Here is a 24,552-nt window from a genome sequence, read left to right as displayed (position 1 = left end):
GAGGTGGTTTGATCGAGTAAGTAACGTAAGGGTAAGAGAGATGTGTGGAAATAAAAAGAGCGTGGTTGAGAGAGCAGAAGAGGGTGTTTTGAAATGGTTTGGGCACATGGAGAGAATGAGTGAGGAAAGATTGACCAAGAGGATATATGTGTCGGAGGTGGAGGGAACGAGGAGAAGAGGGAGACCAAATTGGAGGTGGAAAGATGGAGTGAAAAAGATTTTGTGTGATCGGGGCCTGAACATGCAGGAGGGTGAAAGGAGGGCAAGGAATAGAGTGAATTGGAGCGATGTGGTATACCGGGGTTGACGTGCTGTCAGTGGATTGAATCGGGGCATGTGAAGCGTCTGGGGTAAACCATGGAAAGCTGTGTAGGTATGTATATTTGCGTGTGTGGACGTATGTATATACATGTGTATGGGGGTGGGTTGGGCCATTTCTTTCGTCTGTTTCCTTGCGCTACCTCACAAACGCGGGAGACAGCGACAAAGCAAAAAAAAAAAAAAATATATATATATATATATATAAAATTATATATATATGAGAGAGAGAGAGAGAGAGAGAGAGAGAGAGAGAGAGAGAGAGAGAGAGAGAGAGAGAGAGAGAGTCTACTTTAGGTGTTCATTTTATACGACTAGCCCCTAGGGAAGAAATGAACAGTTGGGTTTAATGTGGACCGATTGCCGCGACTAGGATTCGAACCCGGGACCCCTGCTATCTGCTGATTGTGTGAGCCTCTAAGAAATGACCAGTGGAGACCCCGTTGCTCACCAACGTGAGACGTAAGTGAATATGTTTGTTTGAAAATAGTAATGATGATAATAATGATAAGGTTGGCCACTACCCATGACCAGTACGGAGCCACATGATGAACCATCAACCTTCAGGAAGGTGGGCTGACATAGGGGGTAGACCGCGCTCGAACTCTGTCTTCCGCAGACGTAGGCGGCCAACCAGCTCCTCCTCCTAAGGCGAGAGGAGGAGCGACGGACACCCACGTGAAAAGCATCGTCAAAGGACACAGCTGTAGAGAATGAGGCTCACCAGAAGTGGGGGAAGTTAAAAGGGAAGAAGCGATTAGATTCCAACACTCCACGCAAAGCCAGGCTTTCTGTGGGAGATAACACCGCCCCGTACAACCCATGCTTTTTGTGAGAGATAACACCGCCACATACAACCCTTGCTCTCTGTGGGAGATAACATCACCCCATACAAAGCCTTGTGTCCTGGGGGAGATCACACCGCCCCACATATAGCCAGACGTCCTCGGGGAGATCACATCACCCCACACAGAGCCTTGTGTCCTGGGGGAGATCACACCGCCCTACATATAGCCAGACGTCCTCGGGGAGATCACATCACCCCACACAGAGCCTTGTGTCCTGGGGGAGATCACATCACCCCCCACAAAGCTAGGCATCTTAAGGTGCATTCAACTGCTGTACATAGAGTCATGCATCTTAAGATCACATCATCCTATACAAAGTCAGGCGTACTAGCGAAGACCACGCCGCCACAAACAGAGCCAGACCTCCTTGGGGGTGGATCATCCTGGCCATATGCTTGTGGTCCTTACTGGGCCAAGCAGTTACTCTCTCTCTCTCTCTCTCTCTCTCTCTCTCTCTCTCTCTCTCTCTCTCTGCTGAGGACTCCGGGTCTTTAGGATACCCTGACCTCACTTGAACTATCCTCACTGTACTGGTAGACACAGTAGTCCTTCATCATCGACTCTCGTCCTCTTAGCCTTCACCTCCGACATACAATCGCCAGGCCTTGCGCCACATGTGCCCACACCGTCCCGTGGGTTTGTACCTTCCCAAATCCACGCATGATGAAGACTGACGATTGGGCACACATACTGAAGTCATACCTTCATCTCCTGCAGGTTCAGCGGATCATAAGACTCCTCGGGTGCGTTACTGGACTCCACATGTATAGCGCTAACCCCGAATGGAAAGTACATCATCAGATTTCTCGAATATGTTACTTGATTTCGCCTGTGCAGCAGTATTAGGCCACGAATGGAAAGCGCATCATTTTAGACTCCTTGGGTGCGTTATTGGTCTCCACCTGTATTGTGCGAGACGAGGAATGGAAAGTGTACCACAAGAGTGCCCGAGTGTCGTACTGGACTCCGCCAGTAGTGTTGGATCGCGAATGGAAGGAGAGTCACCTTCTGCGAAGCTGTACCATCGTCAGTGGAGGGAGAAGGGGTACACTCTCGTCAAGGACCATTCTGATACCAAAGTAATCCATCAGTTTCTTGCTGGTGATTATAGCGCAGCGTTGAAGATGCATGAGCCCCGGAAAATAGAGAATGAGAAGCATCATTACCGCTGGTTGGAGCGACAGCTGCGTAGGTGTGGCGAAGTAGCTGACCCAGTGAAGTCTCAGCCACAACGAGGAACAAGCCAGGGTACTTAGTAAGTGCTACAACGTCTTACTCCACCGAGTAAGACAGTAATGCCAGTAGTCACCAGTTTTATCCACCCTGTATAACGAGGAGTGGGAGAGGGATGTGTCACCTGGCCTAGCCTCACTGTACAGCGAAGAGTGGGATAAGAATATGACTATCAACTTGCCCAAGTCTCCCGGTACAACTGCCGGAACCCGCACGACCGAGAGGACGATCAGCTGACACACCAAAACATAGCCCATCAGCTGACTCACCAAAACATAACCCATCAGCTGTTCGCCTGGTGTTGCCAACAGTAGTGCATCTAATATTCTACTGTACATTATTTCTATCATATTGTATATGCATTATATTCAGGGATTGGTTGTACTAACCAGACATATTATATACAAACACTCCTACAACAGCATCCTTATCATCAGTACCTCACAAGTGATGTTAGGTCTTCATCCACCAACAGTTACAATGCACTTTGGTTCTTCTTTAAGCCCACATCTCAGTACAGTCTAACCCTCATGCACTGGCGTGTTCCTGAATTTAAGAATAGTGTGTCTGGCTTATCCTATCGTGCGTGTGTACCCGCACCAACAAAATCCACCTCAATATATTCTCTGGTGCTCATCTTGTACTTAGGTACACTTGCCGTAGTGAATACCAAACTTCTGCTCAAGATGTTGCCGACTACACACAATGTATGGCAATATCTACGTCATACCAACACTCACTGCACCTTCTGAGAAAACACAAAACCACCCACATTAATATCACCGGGGAACAATTATCCGAGTATAATTACTGGCGGATAATTACTGTCATTAGAAGAGTTCTTCTTTCATTTCCACCTTTCTCTTCCCCGTGGAGAAGGTCGTATATCATCCACATCCTAATTAACAAAGTTGGAGTAATTATTGTATTGGTACCCTGGTTTCAGTTACCTCGGATGAAACTGAAAAAATGCATTCAATATTCAATAGATTCTGATATTTTTCTTGTTATAGATGCACTCTGAGGAATATAAGGATCTAATATATATATATATATATATATATATATATATATATATATATATATATATATATATATATATATATATATATATATATATATATATGGATAGGGGAGAAATCCCTGGGGATAGGGGAGAAAGAAAACTTCCCACGCATTCCTCACGTGTCGTAGAAAGCGACTAAAGGGGACGGGAGCGGGGGGCCAGAAACCCTCCCCTCCTTGTATTTTAACTTTTTAAAAGGGGAAACAGAAGAAGGAGTCACGCGAGGAGTGCTCATCCTCCTCGAAGGCTCAGATTGGGGTGTCTAAATGTGTGTGGATGTAACAAAGATGAGAAAAAAGGAGTGATAGGTTGTATGTTTGAGGAAAGGAACCTGGATGTATTGGCTCTGAGTGAAACGAAGCTAAAATGTAAAGGGGAAGAGTGGTTTGGGAATGTCTTGGGAGTAAAGTCAGGGGTTAGTGAGAGGACAAGAGCAAGGGAAGGAGTAGCACTACTCCTGAATCAGGAGTTGTGGGAGTATGTGATAGAGTGTAAGAAAGTAAATTCTAGATTGATATGGGTAAAACTGAAAGTTGATGGAGAGAGATAGGTGATTATTGGTGCATATGCACCTGGGCATGAGAAGAAAGATCATGAGAGGCAAGTGTTTTGGGAGCAGCTGAATGAGTGTGTTAGTGGTTTTGAGGCACAAGACCGGGTTATAGTGATGGGTGATTTGAATGCAAAGGTGAGTAATGTGGCAGTTGAGGGAATAATTGGTATACATGGAGTGTTCAGTGTTGTAAATGGTGAAGAGTTTGTAGATTTATGTGCTGAAAAAGGACTGGTGATTGGGAATACCTGGTTTAAAAAGCGAGATATACATAAGTATACGTACGCAAGTAGGAGAGATGGCCAGAGAGTGTTATTGGATTACGTGTTAATTGATAGACGCACGAAAGAGAGACTTTTGGATGTTAATGTGCTGAGAGGTGCAACTGGAGGGATGTCTGATCATTATCTTGTGGAGGCGAAGATTTGTGGGGGTTTTCAGAAAAGAAGAGAGAATGTTGGGGTGAAGAGAGTTGTGAGAGTAAGCGAGCTTGGGAAGGACATTTGTGTGAGGAAGTACCAGGAGAGACTGAGTACAGAATGGAAAAAGGGGAGAACAAAGGAGGTAAGGGGAGTGGAGGAGGAATGGGATGTATTTAGGGAAGCAGTGATGGCTTGCGCAAAAGATGCTTGTGGCATGAGAAGCGTGGGAGGTGGGTTGATTAGAAAAGGTCGTGAGTGGTGGAATGAAGAAGTAAGATTATTAGTGAAAGAGAAGAGAGAGGCATTTGAACGATTTTTGCAGGGAAAAAATGCAAATGAATGGGAGAGGTATAAAAGAGGCAGGAGGTCAAGAGAAAGGTGCAAGAGGTGAAAAAGAGGGCAAATGAGAGTTGGGGTGAGAGAGTATCATTAAATTTCAGATAGAATAAAAAGATGTTTTGGAAGGAGGTAAATAAAGTGCGTAAGACAAGGGAGCAAATGGGAACTTCAGTGAAGAGGCCTAATGGGGAGGTGATAACAAGTAGTGGTGATGTGAGGAGATGGAGTGAGTATTTTGAAGGTTTGTTGAATGTGTTTGATGATAGAGTGGCAGATATAGCGTGTTTTGGTTGAAGTGGTGTGCAAAGTGAGAGGGTTAGGGAAAATGATTTGGTAAATAGAGAAGAGGTAGTAAAAGCTTTACGGAAGATGAAAGCCGGCAAAGCAGCAGATTTGGATGGTATTGCAGTGGAATTCATTGAAAAAGGGGGTGACTGTATTGTTGACTGGTTGGTAAGGTTATTTAATGTATGTATGATACATGGTGAGGTGCCTGAGGATTGGCGGAATGCTTGCACAGTGCCATTGTACAAAGGCAAAGCGGATAAGAGTGAGTGCTCAAATTACAGAGGTATAAGTTTGTTGAGTATTCCTGGTAAATTATATGGGAGGGTATTGATTGAGAGGGTGAAGGCGTGTACAGAGCATCACATTGGGGAAGAGCAGTGTGGTTTCAGAAGTGTTAGAGGATGTGTGGATCAGGTGTTTGCTTTGAAGAATGTATGCGAGAAATACTTAGAAAAACAAATGGATTTGTATGTAGCATTTATGGATCTGGAGAAGGCATATGATAGAGATGCTCTGTGGAAGGTATTAAGAATATATGGTGTGGGAGGCAAGTTGTTAGAAGCAGTGAAAAGTTTTATCGAGGATGTAAGGCATGTGTACGTGTAGGAAGAGAGGAAAGTGATTGGTTCTCAGTGAATGTAGGTTTGCGGCAGGGGTGTGTGATGTCTCCATGGTTGTTTAATTTGTTTATGGATGGGGTTGTTAGGAAGGTGAATGCAAGAGTTTTGGAAAGAGGGGCAAGTATGCAGTCTGTTGTGGATGATAGAACTTGGGAAGCGAGTCAGTTGTTGTTCGCTGATGATACAGCGCTGGTGGCTGATTCATGTGAGAAACTGCAGAAGTTGGTGACTGAGTTTGGTAAAGTGTGTGAAAGAAGAAAGTTGAGAGTAAATGTGAATAAGAGCAAGGTTATTAGGTACAGTAGGTATGAGGGTCAAGTCAATTGGGAGGTAAGTTTGAACGGAGAAAAACTGGAGGAAGTAAAGTGTTTTAGATATCTGGGAGTGGATCTGGCAGCGGATGGAACCATGGAAGCGGAAGTGAATCATAGGGTGGGGGAGGGGGCGAAAATCCTGGGAGCCTTGAAGAATGTTTGGAAGTCGAGAACATTATCTCTGAAAGCAAAAATGGGTATGTTTGAAGGAATATTGGTTCCAACAATGTTGTATGGTTGCGAGGCGTGGGCTATGTATAGAGTTGTGCGCAGGAGGGTGGATGTGCTGGAAATGAGATGTTTGAGGACAATATGTGGTGTGAGGTGGTTTGATCGAGTAAGTAATGTAAGGGTGAGAGAGATGTGTGGAAATAAAAAGAGTGTGGTTGAGAGAGTAGAAGAGGGTGTTTTGAAATGGTTTGGTCACATGGAGAGAATGAGTGGGGAAAGATTGACCAAGAGGATATACGTGTCAGAGGTGAAGTGAAAGAGGAGAAGTGGGAGACCAAATTGGAGGTGGAGAGATGGAGCGAAAAAGATTTTGAGTGATCGGGGCCTGAACATGCAGGAAGGTGAAAGGCGTGCAAGGAATAGAGTGAATTGGAACGATATGGTATACCGGGGTCGACGTGCTGTCAATGGATTGAACCAGGGCATGTGAAGCGTCTGGGGTAAACCATGGAAAGTGTGTGGGGCCTGGATGTGGAAAGGGAGCCGTGGTTTCGGTGCATTATTACATGACAGCTAGCGACTGAGTGTGAACGAAATGGACTTTGTTGTCTTTCCTAGCGCTACCTCGCACACATGAGGGGGGAGGGGGTTGTTATTCCATGTGTGGCGAGGTGGCGATGGAAACAAATAAAGGCAGGCAGTATGAATTATGTACATGTGTATATATGTACATGTCTGTGTGTGTATATATGTGTGTACATTGAGATGTATAAGTATGTATATTTGCGTGTGTGGATGTGTATGTATATACATGTGTATGTGGGTGGGTTGAGCCATTCTTTCGTCTGTTTCCTTGCGCTACCTCGCTAACGCGGGAGACAGCGACAAAGCAAAATAGATAAATAAATATAAGAGTCCACGGGGAAAAATGAAACACGATAAGTTCCCAAGTGAAGTTTCGTGTAATAATCACATGATCAGGGGAGACAAGAGATGTGATTATGACACGAAAGTGCACTTGGGAACTTATCGTGTTTCATTTTCCCCCGTAGACTCATAGGAATATCTTGATCACGCACAAAATTGTGATCTTTTCCAACATGTATATATACGGGGGGCTAGAAACCCTCCACTCCTTGTATTTTAACACTCTGAAAGGGGAAACAGGAGTCACGCGGGAAGTGCTCACCCTCATCGAAGGCTCAGATTGGGGTGTCTAAGCGTGTGTGGATGTAACCAAGATGAAAAAAAAAAAAAGGAGAGATAGGTAGTATGTTTCAGGAAAGGAACCTAGATGTTTTGGCTCTGAATGAAACAAAACTCAAGGGTAAAGGGAAAGAGTGGCTTGGGAATGTCTTGGGGGTGAAGTCAGGGGTTAATGAGAGGACAAGACCAAGGGAAGGAGTAGCAGTACTCCTGAAACAGGAGTGGTGGGAGTATGTGATAGAGTGTAAGAAAGCAAACTCTAGATTGATAAGGGTAAAACAAAGTGGATGGAGAGAGATGGGTGATTATTGGTACATATGCACCTGGGCATGAGAAGAAAGATCATGAGAGGCAAGTGTTTTGGGAGCAGCTGAGAGAGTGTGTTAGTAGTTTTAATGTACGAGACCGGGTTATAGTGATGGGTGACTTGAATGCAAAGGTGAGTAATGTGCAATTGAGGGAATAATTAGTGTACATGGGTGTTCAGTGCTGTAAATGGAAATGGTGAAGAGCTTGTAGATTTATATGCTTAAAAGGACTGGCGATTAGGAATACCTGGTTTAAAAAGAGATATACATAAGTATACGTATGTAAGTAGGAGAGATGGCCAGAGAGCGTTATTGGATTACGTGTTAATTGACAGGCGCTCGAAGGAGAGACTTTTGGATGTTAATGTGTTGAGAGGTGCAACTAGAGGGATGTCTGATCATTATCTTGTGGAGGCGAAGATTTATAGAGGTTTTCAGAAAAAAAAAGAATGTAGGGGTGAAGAGAGTGGTGAGAGTAAGTGAGCTTGGGAAGGAGACTTGTGTGAGGGAGTACCAGGAGAGACTGAGTACAGAATGAAAAAAGGTGAGAACAAAGGACGTAAGGGGAGTGGGGGTGTAATGGGATGTATTTAGGAAAGCAGTGATGGTTTGCGCAAAAGATGCTTGTGGTATGAGAAGCGTGGGAGCTGGGCAGATAGAAGAGGTAGTGAGTGGTGGGATGAAGAAGTAAGATTAGTAGTGAAAGAGAAGAGAGAGGCATTTGGACTTTTTTTTGCATGGAAATAATGCAAATGAGTGGGAGATATATAAAAGAGGCAGGAGGTCAAGAGAAAGGTGCAAGAGGTAAAAAAGGGCAAATGAGAGTTGGGGTGAGAGAGTATCATTAAATTTTAGGGAGAATAAAAAGATGTTTTGGAAGGAGGTAAATAAAGTGCCTAAGACAAGGAAACAAATGGGAACATCAGTGAAGGGGGTTAATGCGGAGGTGATAACAAATAGTGGTGATGTGAGAAGGAGAGAGTATTTTGAAGGTTTGTCGAATGTATTTGATGACAGTAGCAGATATAGGCCGTTTCGGTCGAGGTGGTGTGCAAAGTGAGAGGCTTAGGGAAAATGATTTGGCAAACAGAGAAGAGGTAGTAAAAGCTTTGCCGAAGATGAAAGCCGGGAAGGCAGTAGGTTTGGATGGTATTGCAGTCAAATTTATTAGAAAAGGGGGTGACTGTATTGTTGACTGGTTGGTAAGGTTATTAAATGTATGTATGTCTCATGTTGAGGTGCCTGAGGACTGGCGGATTGCTTGCATGGTGCCATTGTACAAAGGCAAAGGGGATAAAGGTGAGTGCTCAAAGTACAGAGGTATATGTTTGTTGAGCATTCCTGGTAAATTATATGGGAGGGTATTGAATGAGAGGGTGAAGGCATGTACAGAGCATCAGATTGGTGAAAAGCAGTGTGGCTTTGTAAGTGGCAGAGGATGTGTGGATCAGGTGTTTGCTTTGAAGAATGTATACGAGAAATACTTAGAAAAGCAAATGGATTTGTATGTAGCATTTATGGATCTGGAGAAGGCATATGATAGAGTTGATAAAGATGCTCTGTGGAAGGTATTAAGAATAGATGTTGTGGGAGGCAAGTTGTTCGAAGCAGTGAACAGTTTTTATAGAGGATTTAAGGCATGTGTACGAGTTGGATGAGAGAAAAGTGACTGGTTCTCAGTGAATGTTGGTGTGCGGCAAGGAAGTGTGTGATGTCTCCATGGTTGTTTGATTTGTTTATAGATGGGGTTGTTAGGGAGGTGAATGCAAGAGTTTTGGAAAGAGGGGCAAGTATGCGGTCTGTTGTGGATGAGAGAGCGTGGAAAGTGAGTCAGTTGTTCGCTGATGATACAGCGCTGGTGGCTGATTCGGGTGAGAAACTGCAGAAGCTGGTGACTGAGTTTGGTAAAGTGTGTGAAAGAAGAAAGCTGATAGTAAATGAATAAGAGGAAGGTTATTAGGTACAATAGGGTTGAGGGACAAGTCAATTGGGGAGGCAAGTTTGAATGGAGAAAAACTGGAGGAAGTGAAGTGTTTTAGATATCAGAGTGGATATGGCAACAGATTGGAACCATGGAAGCGGAAGTAAATCATAGGGTGGGGGAGGGGGGAAAGTTCTGAGAGCGTTGAAGAATGTGTGGAAAGCAAAAATGAGTATTTGAGTACATAGTATTTGAATGGTTATTTCCTATTAGCTAGGCCCATAGCCTAGCGGTTAACATTCCCGCCTCTTGCATAGGGGTTCCGAGTTCGATCATGGCTGTTGGAGGTTTGTATGTTCTATGAAGGTGCGCGTTCTATGCACTATGTTCGTAAATATATATATATATAATGTTCCTATTTCGCCACAGGGAAATGAAACATGATAAATTCCCAAGTGCACTTTCGTGTAATAATCACATCATCAGGGGAGATACAGGAAAGAAATATAACGATCACTTGAAATACAACGAAAAGACGTAGCTAGAAATCCATTTGATAAACAAGTGACTAACCGAATGTGGATCGGGTGCGTTCAAGTCTGGCAACATGCGTATCATAAAATTGATCATGTGGGCAAGAAAGGGAACTGTTTACAAGTTTTATCCACCATAAAGGTATCCAATTTGTGCAGACCTGCACTAATATCAAGATTACAATTCTTTGTGTACTTAACAATAGAAGATTCAGTGATACTTCCCATGGTATTGGATTTAGTGGATAAATGAGATGGCTTTACTACAGTCACTACAATGATCATTATTCTTAGTATGATTAAACAAAGCATTTGATTCTTGTCCTTGGAAACTTATGGCGTTTCACGTCCCTGTGGTAAGAAAGGAATCGAGTTGATCTCGCGCTTGATTGTTATCTCTTCCAATATGGATTCCATACGGCTCTTCCACTACTTTTCTACAAGTTCTCCTGGACTTTCCCTCTTCGTTACCACTTTCTCCAAATCGTTAATCAAGGACCATAAACTGAAGTTGCGATCTGAAATCCTTAAGAGATGGCTCGATGAACAAGTGATGCCAAGATCTATCCTACCCAATGATTCTTGCCGTTGTCTGGTCAACCATTTGACTCCTTTCAAAACAGCAATTTGAAGAAACACATTGAGCTAAAGAAGATTGAAGTGGAGGAGGCCTTCAGCGTTTCAAGAGAGAAGAAACGCGCCTTTCAATTGGCTATACCGACACAATAGAAGAACCGTACGTTGCACTACTGCTATAATAGATTAAGAAGTGAACGGAATAGACTTGAAAGGAACCTCATTGAAAACAGTGATTGGACAAGGAAAACAAGCCCTTCCTTTGTGATAAACCTGTCCAATAAACAACTAGACAAGGATTCTTTGTGTGCCCCTATAGATTACGGGTTAAGCTTTGGGAGTTCTAACAAGGAAGCCAGCTGTGTTGATATAACAAAATCTTTCTGTAATCTAAAGTACAGCAAATTATTCAATGACGAGATTAACATCTGCAAAGACTTGAGTGTGTGCCAGTTTGTCAACACCAGTGGATCCTGCTTACTGTAAGAGGTTTGTAAGAGTTGTGAATGATTTAAAGAAAGATAATGATATACATATCACTAAAGCAGATAAGGCTAACATACTTGTGATTATGAATACTTTAAACTCAGTAAGAATACACTAGAAGAGGTCGATTCTCATATTTATAAAGAACTAAAGTTGTTGTTGAAAGGTAATGGTTCTCTTATCAAAATTGCTACATAAACCAAATTTTCCAGCAAGACCCGGTAGGCCCCATCACATATGAATTGTCAAAGTTGTTAGTTTCTTTGAGCCCATATCATGAACAATTTAGATTTAGTTAAGCTTAATGATACCAATGATGATTTTGATTTCAAATTGATTAGTTGTGATGTTTCATCTCTGTTCACAAATACTCCGGTTGATGACCTTTTAGAATATCTAACTAAAGTCTTGGACAATATACATTTGCCCATTTCTAAGTGTGTTTTTAATGAATTGATAATATTGTGTATAAAATACGGTGTATTCCAATTTATTGGAGAATATTATGCTCAGAAATTTGGTATGGCAATGGGTAACCCTCTTTCACCTGTATTAAGTAATCTTTACACGGAACTTTCTGAAAAAATTACTAAAGGATATCTTAACTTCTAATGCAATTTGGTTTAGGTATGTAGATGTTTGTATTTGGCCGAGAAATGAGAATTTACAAATATTTCTCCCTTTACTTAATTCATTACCTTCCATAAATTCTACTGTAGAAATTGAAGATAATAGTATATTACCATTTTTTAGATTGAATAATTCATAGGGATGGAAACAAGTTTAAGTTTAGCATATACAGAGAACCTACTAATGTATGCTCATACATCCATTATTACTCAGCTCAACATGACAATAGTTAAATTATCATCATTTCAGTCTATATTCCTTAGTGCATTACGTATTTGCAGTCCAGACTATATTGATGATGAGTTTTGAGAGGATATATTCTATTGGATCCAGATTAAAGTATCCTAGATTTTTCATTGATAAATCTATGTTGACAGATAAATGATTTTATATAGTTAAAGGCAAACCTCCCCTTGATGCCAAGAACCCTTTAGTTCTCCTTTTTAGTAATGATTTCACTTTACTTCCCATGTTGCTTAAATCCTTTAATGTAAATGATGCCTTCAGCAACAACATACTATTAGAAAAGTTCTGCAGGGTGCGTTTATAGTGTATCATGGAAAAATTGTGAGAAGTTTTATGTTGGACAAAATGATCAGAATCTATGTGTTAGACTTAAGCAACATAAACATGGTATAAAGATAGGACAAGAATCAAATGCCTTGCTTAGTCATGTTTGAAATAATGATCATTGTAGTGAATGGAATAATGCCATCTCAGTTACCAACTAACTTTTGTACCACGAGAAACATCATTGAATCTTCTATTATCAAATGCACAAAGAATTGGTGAAAGCCTATACGATGATACTCTCTCACCCCAACTCTCATTTGTCCTCTTTTTCACCTCTTGCACCTTTCTCTTGACTTCCTGCTTCTTTCTTTTATACATCTCCCTTGAACGCACCTGAACTCCATCCAGGTGGTAACTTGTTTACCAAATGACGTCCTGGTACGTCTCTTCGTTGTATAGCAACTGACTTGTATTCCTCTCTTGTGTCTCTCCTGATGGTGTGATCATTGCACGAAAGTGCACTTGGGAGCTTATTGTGTTTCAATTCCCTCTGGTAATAGAATTTAGTTGATCACGCACTCAAATGTGATCCCTTTCAATAGAAACACACACACATATATATATATATATATATATATATATATATATGAATGTATGTTATAACGAATCTAGCTCTCACAGTAGTGAAAGTAATAGTCGATATAGAGCACTGTTGTCTAGGTTATACTGCGAGGAGAAGACCCGTCATAAATGATTGTGAAAAATTATTTCATTAGGTCTAGAATGAGCCCAGGTTGATAATGATCAGTATTATTAATCAAAACATAGAAGTAACACAAAATCACAAAGTAACAGCAAGTAAAATAACTAATGAACCAAATTCAATCAACAATGAATCCACCAATCAGATCCCCATGAATACAAAAATATTACCACAAGTCAAATGAAAAGCAATTTCCCAGCAGAGAACATAAAACTATGTTAACACAACCACAAGTGCATTTAACCACAAAGGCAGCTTAACTTGTATAACAAAATCGTTCTGCTCCCCTACCACACCACCACACCTCGGGGAAGAGCCACTACACCTCAGAATGCCGTCTGGAATGAGACTGCCGTGGAAGGTATCGGCACCGATATATAAAGGGTTGGTATGAAGCCCGGCTTGTCTCAGTCAAAGTGAGATGAAGCAACAAGGACTTGAACTAATGAATCCTAACGCAAAACGATCTAGTTCCAACGTGGCAGAGAGGCAGTGGTGCGTAGTATGGAGGACAAAATAATATAAGAGTTTTGATTTAAACAAGATCTTAGGAAAGTACATGATAATATATATATATTTATACATATATGCAAAGATTCGAACCCCGTACCATTTGCATGGTAGCTGGGAGCGCTAACTGCGAGGCTATGCTCGCCCCTAACAGGGAAATGACTATTCTATTGCTAGTAATCCAATACCCTTAAACAAGATCTTAGGAGAGTACATGATAATATATAGAGGATGTGTGGATCAGGTGTTTGCTTTGAAGAATGTATGTGAGAAATACTTAGAAAAGCAAATGGATTTGTATGTAGCATTTATGGATCTGGAGAAGGCATATGATAGAGTTGATAGAGATGCTCTGTGGAAGGTATTAAGAATATATGGTGTGGGAGGCAAGTTGTTAGAAGCAGTGAAAAGTTTTTATCGAGGATGTAAGGCATGTGTACGTGTAGGAAGAGAGGAAAGTGATTGGTTCTCAGTGAATGTAGGTTTGCGGCAGGGGTGCGTGATGTCTCCATGGTTGTTTAATTTGTTTATGGATGGGGTTGTTAGGGAGGTGAATGCAAGAGTTTTGGAAAGAGGGGCAAGCATGAAGTCTGTTGGGGATGAGAGAGCTTGGGAAGTGAGTCAGTTGTTGTTCGCTGATGATACAGCGCTGGTGGCTGATTCATGTGAGAAACTGCAGAAGCTGGTGACTGAGTTTGGTAAAGTGTGTGAAAGAAGAAAGTTAAGAGTAAATGTGAATAAGAGCAAGGTAATTAGGCATAGTAGGGTTGAGGGTCAAGTCAATTGGGAGGTAAGTTTGAATGGAGAAAAACTGGAGGAAGTAAAGTGTTTTAGATATCTGGGAGTGGATCTGGCAGCGGATGGAACCATGGAAGCGGAAGTGGATCATAGGGTGGGGGAGGGGGCGAAAATCCTGGGAGCCTTGAAGAATGTGTGGAAGTCGAGAACATTATCTCGGAAAGCAAAAATGGGTATGTTTGAAGGAACAGTGGTTCCAACAATGTTGTATGGTTGCGAGGCGAGGCTATGGATAGAGTTGTGCGCAGGAGGATGGATGTGCTGGAAATGAGATGTTTGAGGACAATATGTGGTGTGAGGTGGTTTGATCGAGTAAGTAACGTAAGGGTAAGAGAGATGTGTGGAAATAAAAAGAGCGTGGTTGAGAGAGCAGAAGAGGGTGTTTTGAAATGGTTTGGGCACATTGAGAGAATGAGTGAGGAAAGATTGACCAAGAGGATACATGTGTTGGAGGTGGAGGGAACGAGGAGAAGTGGGAGACCAAATTGGAGGTGGAAAGATGGAGTGAAAAAGATTTTGTGTGATCGGGGCCTGAACATGCAGGAGGGTGAAAGAGGGCAAGGGATAGAGTGAATTGGATCGATGTGGTATACCGGGGTTGACGTGCTGTCAGTGGATTGAATCAGGGCATGTGAAGCGTCTGGGGTAAACCATGGAAAGCTGTGTAGGTATGTATATTTGCGTGTGTGGACGTATGCATATACATATGTATGGGGGTGGGTTGGGCCATTTCTTTCGTCTGTTTCCTTGCTCTACCTCGCAAACGCGGGAGACAGCGACAAATATATATATATATATATATATATATATATATATATATATATATATATATATATATATATATATATATCCACGAACCGACAGAAAAATGAAATTTGATAAGTTCCCAAGTGCACTTTCGTGTAATGATCACATCGTCAGGGGAGATACAAGAATGAGATAGAAGACGTAGAACAGTCAGTTGATTTACAAGGAAGAGACGTAGCTAAGACGTCATTGGTTAAAAAGCTTCACTTGATTGTGGTGTTCGGGTTTGTGTATTGGGGTCTGGCAACATGCCCGTCATAAGATTTTATGTGGACAAAATAAAGGGAACTTTATCTCCTTTCACACACCCTCCCTGGCTCAGATTCCAGCTTCTGCACCAGAACGGTGTCATCTGCAAACACCATGAGAAGTGTATATACACTAGTTATTGCTTCTGGAAGGCTCTTCTGACTTCTGTGTGACAAAGCTGCAGGAAAAAAAGAAAACATTATGGTGCCATAGGTGGAAATACCTCACTGCATCACTCGCGCCTCACTATGTGACATTGCAACTGCAAATATCGTTGCATCGCCTGACCAATAAAGGTCAGGTCAAAGGTCAGTGGTGCTGATGGATCATAGTGAAGAACCTGCGCCTTAATCAACAAGTATGATGAAATAAGTAATGGTCAGAGAGGAAATGGAAGATTAGAGGGGAAATGGATGAACCTGCTGGTGTTTGCGACTTGAAACTATGTAACATTATGAAATTTCATGGTGCAGCGGTTAGCGTTGCTGACCCTGACGCGTTTAAGGGCCACTCAGGGTCGCGCGCATAGGTTCGAGTCCTGGTTGCGGCAGTCAGTCTCACAGTCATCCCAGCTGTTTATCCTTCGTTAAGGTTGGTCGATAAAATGGATACCTGGCTTACGCAAGGAGATGATATTTAGGGTATTTCTAAAGTCCTTGTGCATTTTAAAAGTTAAATTACTTGGGTTGTATTTAAAGTAAGATAATTCTGTAAACTGTACGTGAAAGAAGATCTATTCGTTTTAAAACAACTAACTTTGCGATTGTTGTTGGTCAACGTAGCCAGCATTATCCACGATACAATACGTAGTCGTACATTTTGAGTTCCTTTAGACCGTTCTCCACCTGGTCTGGAGTTTATTTACTAAGTGAGGTCTCCAGGTGTACACTGTACACATACCCCCATAGAAAAAAGTCCACTAGCGATGAAACAGGACAAAAGCGAGTTGGCCACGCGATTGGCTTGCTTCTCCCGATTTCCCGATCCATCTGTCTGAGAGAACATTATTCAGAAACAATCGCACATTACGAGCGAGGTGGCGAGGGGAATATTCAGTGTCTTCTAACAAGCTAGATCGCACAGTTTACTGAAGCTATGTTCTATAAAGGATCTGATACGAAGAGGAGATTCAGAACGTAAATGTCTTTATGAGTGTCTATTCTATTTGCTGTGGCACAAGTATGATTAATCATCCTTCACTTACAGTCTATAGATTTTTTTCTTATCATAAATAAAACATGATGTTTACCTATGCGTGTGAGGCATTTATGAACTTTATATAATAAAACATGTTATTTACCTATGTGCGTGAGCCATTTACGAACTATATAAAGTACATAGCGTTTATAAGAAGGACTTGATTAAGGCGTTCGATCGCCTGTGCCTTCTAAGCTAACATAAGAAAACGGAGAATAGAAATGAAGGAGGAAGGAAAAAGGTTTCATCAAGGTATCAGAAGAGGAACGTCAGGTGGCCCTGAAGAGCGGCCGTGTATGCGAAGTCTCCAGCCATTCACAGTAAGGTACTGCCCCCGGAATGTCGTCACCGAGATAGTGGCCACAACAATCATAGAGACGGTTGAGACGGGCGATATCCGAGCGAGACAGGGCGTGCCGCTGTCCTATTGGACGGTTGTGCCTTCTCTTCACTGTAATGGTAGGAACTGACGGATCCTTAGGAAAACCATAAGACGGGTAGTGCATGATGCTGTCGTAATCATAGGGCAGCCCCATCGTTATCAAAAAGCCGTAGTATCCTTCGATCTTGACGAAATTGTACATGTGGTCCTTCAGAATGTTGGTGTGGTTGACGAAGACGTGATCATCCCGGTCGGGACGCTCATGCTCGTGGTAGAAACCCGTGGCATGAAGCAGTTCGTGAGCCAGGATTCCCAGCTGGGTAAAGCACGTCGAATCGAGGTATATGAGCTACGACGGGTGTCCCTGATAGCCAACGTATGAAGCGCACCCGGGGCTACCGACGAAACGTACCTGTGGAATATCCCAGCTCCCTCTGGAGTTTGTGTACCTCACGCATGACACCGAGTTTAGAATGTCCATAACGGCGTAGATCGATCCCTTATGCCTCTCAGCCAAGTTCTCCAGGTTTAACTTTATGGTCTTGTTGGGCCACTTCATCCTGGTGACCTAGTTGATGGCACTAGAGCGGTCAATCATCTCTAGTGTGTCTGGTTCCCGCGCCCAGGATGGAGGAGCCCTTCTAGGCCGGAGCGTGGTCCAAGCCTCACAACACGCGTCCACCACACCAACGCACACCAACGCAAACACTAAGAATGCACGATTCATTTTTTCATGCGTAGTTTGAAAGTGATAACTACTGCCCAGAAATGAAAAGTATTTAAAAAGGAGGATTTGGAATAACATATATATCATACAAACCTCCAACAGCCAGGATCGAACCCGGGACCCCTGCGTGGCAGGCGGGAGCGCTACTGCTAGGGTTATGATCATCTGTACCTGAAGACATGGGGTGAGGCTCGAGGGAAGGGACAGTAACTCCATGAGGATATGATAACGAAATGGAACACATAATTCTTATGTCTTGCAGATGATTTGCAGATGTCGATCCTAAACAGCTCTCTAGTATAACGAGGAGGAATCATCCGGAGATTATGAAAATCTCAGCGAGGACAAAGCTAGAAAAGAGTGGAGAAAAAATTGCTTCACTGGTCGACCATGTTGACAAGAGATAGCCCGTCAGGGATTTGTAAAGTGCAGTTGGAATGAGGGTGTGAAGTGTAGGGAAGATGGCCATTGACTTGACCCATGTAGGAATAGTGATGATAAGGGTGTCTTGATGATCGTGTAGTGAAGATGAAGGGTATGTCAAGATGTTGTTTGTTAGGACCCATAAGGGTCAGGTGAAAAGTCAAGGGGCATAAAAAGCATACTAAACATGGTTTTCAGTGCTAGTGTTTCTCGTTTTCGAATAATTTTTTTCAACAACCAACGTTTTTTCCCTGAAACACAACAAAGATGTGTTTATATAATGAATGCATCATCACTACGCTCAAGACCTTTGATCTAACACATAAGGGCATAATGAAGTGGGGTCAGTGTGGAAAGGGGCATGCAAGGATGGGTCAGGTCCAACGACCCGATAAATAAAATTGATTTGAAACTACAATGATCTCTACGGATGTAGGGTAATTCATGTTTAACGAGAGAGTGATGAAGACGAGTCTGGTTGTCTGTCCCTCTGGGGTGTAGGGGATTAAAAATGGATGGTTGATCACAGTGGGGAGGGAAGACATACTGTGTTCGTTCGCAAGTGGTTGTGTTTCTCGATGGAAGTCTTTCATATCATTTTCAAGGGTGAAGGTTAACCCTTTTCGTGGCATTAGTCGCTAGATTTCGCCAGGATCATTGAGCCTTTGAGCACGTAAGTATGACCCTCGAGCACACAAAGCCTAAAGCACGGCATGACGACCCTTGAGTACAATACTATGATCCTTGAACGCGAAAGTACGACCCTTGAGCTCACAAGTACGACCCTTGAGCACAATAGTCCAAACTTTGAGCATTAAAGGGCTGTACGGCTCGTGGATATGATGACTTAACCTTTGACCTGAACTCTGTGAACCACAGTTTGTAAGAGACTAGACACTTCTTAACCCATTATATAAACTCGCTCTCTCGCCACATTCCACAGTCCCATACATACTCCTACATCCACACGCAATGTTGTGGAGGCTGGCGTTACTGTCCACGAATTATGACTGGCTTGAAGTGGGGTCAGATTCACATAGTATGAATCCTAGGCGAGGCAGTTGGCCCACTTCCAACACAGGTGTTTATCCTTTCTTCAGGGCTAGGTGATGAATGGGTACCTAGCATAGGCAAGGAATATATATATATTATCCCTGGGGATAGGGGAGAAAGAATACTTCCCACGTATTCCCTGCGTGTCGTAGAAGGCGACTAAAAGGGGAGGGAGCGAGGGTCTGGATATCCTCCCCTCTTGTTTTTTTTTTTTTTTATTTTCCAAAAGAAGGAACAGGGAAGGGGGCCAGGTGAGGATATTCCCTCAGAGGCCCAGCCCTCTGTTCTTAACGCTAACTTGCTAATGCAGGAAATGGCGAATAGTTTAAAAGAAATATATATATATATATATATATATATATATATATATATATATATATATTTATCTTTTTTTTGCTTTGTCGCTGTCTCCCGCGTTTGCGAGGTAGCGCAAGGAAACAGACGAAAGAAATGGCCCAACCCACTCCCATACACATGTATATATATACACGTCCACACACGCAAATATACAAACCTACACAGCTTTCCATGGTTTACCCCAGACGCTTCACATGCCCTGATTCAATCCACTGACAGCACGTCAACCCCGGTATACCACATCGATCCAATTCACTCTATTCTTTGCCCTCCTTTCACCCTCCTGCATGTTCAGGCCCCGATCACACAAAATCTTTTTCACTCCATCTTTCCACCTCCAATTTGGTCTCCCTCTTCTCCTCGTTCCCTCCACCTCCGACACATATATCCTCTTGGTCAATCTTTCCTCACTCATTCTCTCCATGTGCCCAAACCATTTCAAAACACCCTCTTCTGCTCTCTCAACCACACTCTTTTTATTTCCACACATCTCTCTTACCCTTACGTTACTTACTCGATCAAACCACCTCACACCACACATTGTCCTCATCATCTCATTTCCAGCACATCCAGCCTCCTACGCACAACTCTATCCATTGCCCACGCCTCGCAACCATACAAAATTGTTGGAACCACTATTCCTTCAAACATACCCATTTTTGCTTTCCGAGATAATGTTCTCGACTTCCACACATTCTTCAAGGCTCCCAGGATTTTCGCCCCCTCCCCCACCCTATGATCCACTTCCGCTTCCATGGTTCCATCCGCTGCCAGATCCACTCCCAGATATCTAAAACACTTTACTTCCTCCAGTTTTTCTCCATTCAAACTTACCTCCCAATTGACTTGACCCTCAACCCTACTGTACCTAATAACCTTGCTCTTATTCACATTTACTCTTAACTTTCTTCTTTCACACACTTTACCAAACTCAGTCACCAGCTTCTGCAGTTTCTCACATGAATCAGCCACCAGCGCTGTATCATCAGCGAACAACAACTGACTCACTTCCCAAGCTCTCTCATCCACAACAGACTTCATACTTGCCCCTCTTTCCAAAACTCTTGCATTCACCTCCCTAACAATCCCATCCATAAACAAATTAAACAACCATGGAGACATCACGCACCCCTGCCGCAAACCAACATTCACCGAGAACCAATCACTTTCCTCTCTTCCTACACGTACACATGCCTTACATCCTCGATAAAAACTTTTCACTGCTTCTAACAACTTGCCTCCCACACCATATATTCTTAATACCTTCTACAGAGCATCTCTATCAACTCTATCATATTTCTCACATACATTCTTCAAAGCAAACACCTGATCCACACATCCTCTACCACTTCTGAAACCACACTGCTCTTCCCCAATCTGATGCTCTGTACATGCCTTCACCCTCTCAATCAATACCCTTCCATATGATTTACCAGGAATACTCAACAAACTTATACCTCTGAAATTTGAGCACTCACTCTTATCCCCTTTGCCTTTGTACAATGGCACTATGCACGCATTCCGCCAATCCTCAGGCACCTCACCACGAGTTATACATATATCAAATAACCTTACCAGTCAATAATACAGTCACCCCCTTTTTTAATAAATTCCACTGCAATACCATCCAAACCTGCTGCCTTGCCGGCTTTCATTTTCCGCAAAGCTTTTACTACCTCTTCTCTGTTTACCAAATCATTTTCCCTCACCCTCTCACTTTGCACACCACCTCGACCAAAACACCCTATATCTGCCACTCTATCATCAAACACATTTAACAAACCTTCAAAATACTCACTCCATCTCTTTCTCACATCACGACTACTTGTTATCACCTCCCCATTTGCGCCCTTCACTGAAGTTCCCATTTGTTCCCTTGTCTTACGCACTTTATTTACCTCCTTCTAGAACATCTTTTTATTCTTCCTAAAATTTAATGATACTCTTTTATTTATTTATTTTGCTTTGTCGCCGTCTCCCGCGTTAGCGAGGTAACGCAAGGAAACAGACGAAAGAACGGCCCAACCCACCCACATACACGTCCACACACGCAAATATACATACCTATACATCTCATTGTATACACATATATACACATATACATAATTCATACTGTCTGCTTTTATTCATTCCCATCGCCATCTCGCCACACATGGAATAACAACAGCCCCCTACCCCCTCATGTGTGCGAGGTAGCGCTAGGAAAACAAAAAAGGCCCCATTCGTTCACACTCAAGTCTCTAGCTGTCATGTAATAATGCACCGAAACCACAGCTCCCTTTCCACATCCAGGCCCCACACAACTTTCCATAGTTTACCCAAGACTCTTCACATGCCCTGGTTCAATCCATTTACACAACGTCGACCCCGGTATACCAAATAGTTCCAATTCACTCTATTCCTTGCACGCCTTTCACCCTCCTGCATGTTGAGGCCCCGATCACACAGAATCTTTTTGACTCCATCTTTCCACCTCCAATTTGGTTTCCCACTTCTCCTCGGTCCTCCACCTCTGACACATATCCTCTTAGTCAATCTTTCCTCACTCATTCTCTCTATGTGACCAACCATTTCAAAACACCCTCTTCTGCTCTCTCAACCACACTCTTTTTATTACAATACATCTCTCTTATCCTATCATTACTTACTCGATCAACCACCTCACACCACACATTGTCCTTAAACATTTCATTTCCAGCACATCCAGCCTCCTGCGCACAACTCTATCCATAGCCCACGCCTCGTAACCATACAACATTGTTGGAACCACTATTCCTTCAATCATACCCATTTTTGCTTTCTGGGATAATGTTCTCGACTTCCACACATTCTTCAAGGCTCCCAGAATTTTCGCCCCCTCCCCCACCCTATGATCCACTTCCGCTTCCGTGGTTCCATCCGCTGCCAGATCCACTCCCAGATATCTAAAACACTTCACTTCCTCCAGTTTTTTTCCATTTAAACTTACCTCCCAGTTGACTTGATCCTCAACCCTATTGTACCTAATAACCTTACCCTTATTCACATTTACTCTCAACATTCTTCTTTCACACACTTTACCAAAGTCAGTCACCAGCTTCTCCAGTTTCTCACATAATCAGCCACCAGCGCTGTATTATCAGCAAACAACAACTGACTCACTTCCCAAGCTCTCTCATCCACAACAGACTGCATACTTGCCCCTCTTTCCAAAACTCTTGCATTCACCTCCCTAACAACCCCATCCATAAACAAATTAAACAAAGATGGTGCCATCACACAACCCTGCCGCAAACCTACATTCACTGAGAACAAATCACTTTCCTCTCTTCCCACACGTACACATGCCTTACATTCTTGATAAAAACTTTTCACTGCTTCTAACAACTTGCCTCCCACACCAAATATCCTTAATACCTTCCACAGAGCATCTCTAGCAACTATCATATGCCTTCTCCAGATCCATAAATGCTACATACAAATCCATTTGCTTTTCTAAGTATTTCTCGCATACATTCTTCAAAGTTAACACCTGATCCACACATCCTCTACCACTTCTGGAATCACACTGCTCTTCCCCAATCTGATGCTCTGTACATGGTTTCACCCTCTCAATTAATACCCTCCCATATGATTTACCAGGAATACTCAACAAACTTATACCTCTGTAATTTGAGCACTCACGCTTATCCCCTTTGCGTTTGTACAATGGCACTATGGAAGCATTCCGCCAATCCTGAGGCACCTCACCATGAATATATATATATATGTGAAATTAGATTTTGACACAGGTAAATGAATATCCTCCAAGACATCAAATTTATATTTCAAAAGGTCATCAACTGGAACTTTAGTGAAAAGTGAGGAAACATCAAAGCTAACTAGTTTGAAATCAAAATTAACATTGATATTGTTTAGCTTGTTGACTAAATCTACATTGTTCATGATATTAGAATTTGATACCTAACCCACTAAAGGGCTTAATAAAGAAACTAATCAATGACAATTTATATGTGAGGGAGCCTACTGAACTCACTATAGGTCTTGCTGGAAAATTCTGTTTATGTGTTTTGATAAGTCCATACATATATGGCAATGAAGGGGACAAAGATGACAAACTTTTGATAAGAGAAATGTTACCTTTCAACAACAACTTCATTTCTTTACTGAAATGAGAATTAAATGCTTCTAAGGGATTTTTACTAAATTTAGAATATGTTTTGTCATCATTTAGAAGATCATTCATTTCAGATAGATAGTTACTTCTGTCTAAAATCAACAGTGTTAACCATCTTATTGAAAAGAGAACACAAACCCATCTTTTGTGGTAAACCTGTCTAATAAACAACTAGATAAAGATTCCTTGTGTGCATTAGGCTATGGTTTAAGTTTTGTGTGCTCTAACAGAGAAGCCAGCTATGTTGATGTCACAGAGTCTTTTTGTAATTTAGAAAAATACAGTAATTTAAGTAATTATGATATTGACATCTGTAAGGGTTTACTATATGCCAGTTTGTCAAAACCAGTGGAAGCTAATTGCCCTAAAAGATTCATAAGAGCTATTAACACCTTAAAAAAAGACAAGGATATACATATTACTAAAGCAGATAAGGCTAACACTTGTGATTTTAGACAAAAGTAACTATTCATCTAAAATGAATGATCTAAATGATGACACAACATATTCTAAACTTAGTAAAAATCCCTTAGAAGCAGTTAATTCTCATTTCAATAAAGAAATGAAGTTGCTGTTGAAAGGTAACATTTCTCTTATCAAAAGTTTGTCATCTATATTTGTCATCTTCATTGCCATATATGTATGGACTTATCAAAACACACCAACAGAATTTTCCAGCAAGACCTATAGTGAGTTCAGTAGGCTCCATCACATATAAATTATCAAAATGGTTAGTTTCTTTATTAAGCCCTTTAGTGGATAAGGTATCAAAATCAAATATCATG

The 24,552-nt window shown here is 42.2% G+C and overlaps 1 protein-coding gene across 1 annotated transcript; it reads right to left on the bottom strand.

Moving 5' to 3' along the window:
- Positions 1-16,938: 16,938 nt before the first annotated feature.
- On the bottom strand, positions 16,939-17,610 carry LOC139761497 (low choriolytic enzyme-like). The gene is made up of 2 exons (XM_071685761.1): positions 17,464-17,610; positions 16,939-17,367 (listed from the first exon to the last, which is right to left on the bottom strand). Exons 1-2 carry the CDS (start codon positions 17,608-17,610, stop codon positions 16,939-16,941), a joined length of 576 nt encoding a protein of 191 aa, XP_071541862.1.
- Positions 17,611-24,552: the final 6,942 nt, after the last annotated feature.

Source organism: Panulirus ornatus, chromosome 40, assembly GCF_036320965.1.
Source record: "Panulirus ornatus isolate Po-2019 chromosome 40, ASM3632096v1, whole genome shotgun sequence".
Taxonomy (NCBI): domain Eukaryota; kingdom Metazoa; phylum Arthropoda; class Malacostraca; order Decapoda; family Palinuridae; genus Panulirus; species Panulirus ornatus.
Note: the sequence above shows the minus strand (reverse complement) of the source record. Positions and strands in the feature narration are given on the sequence as shown.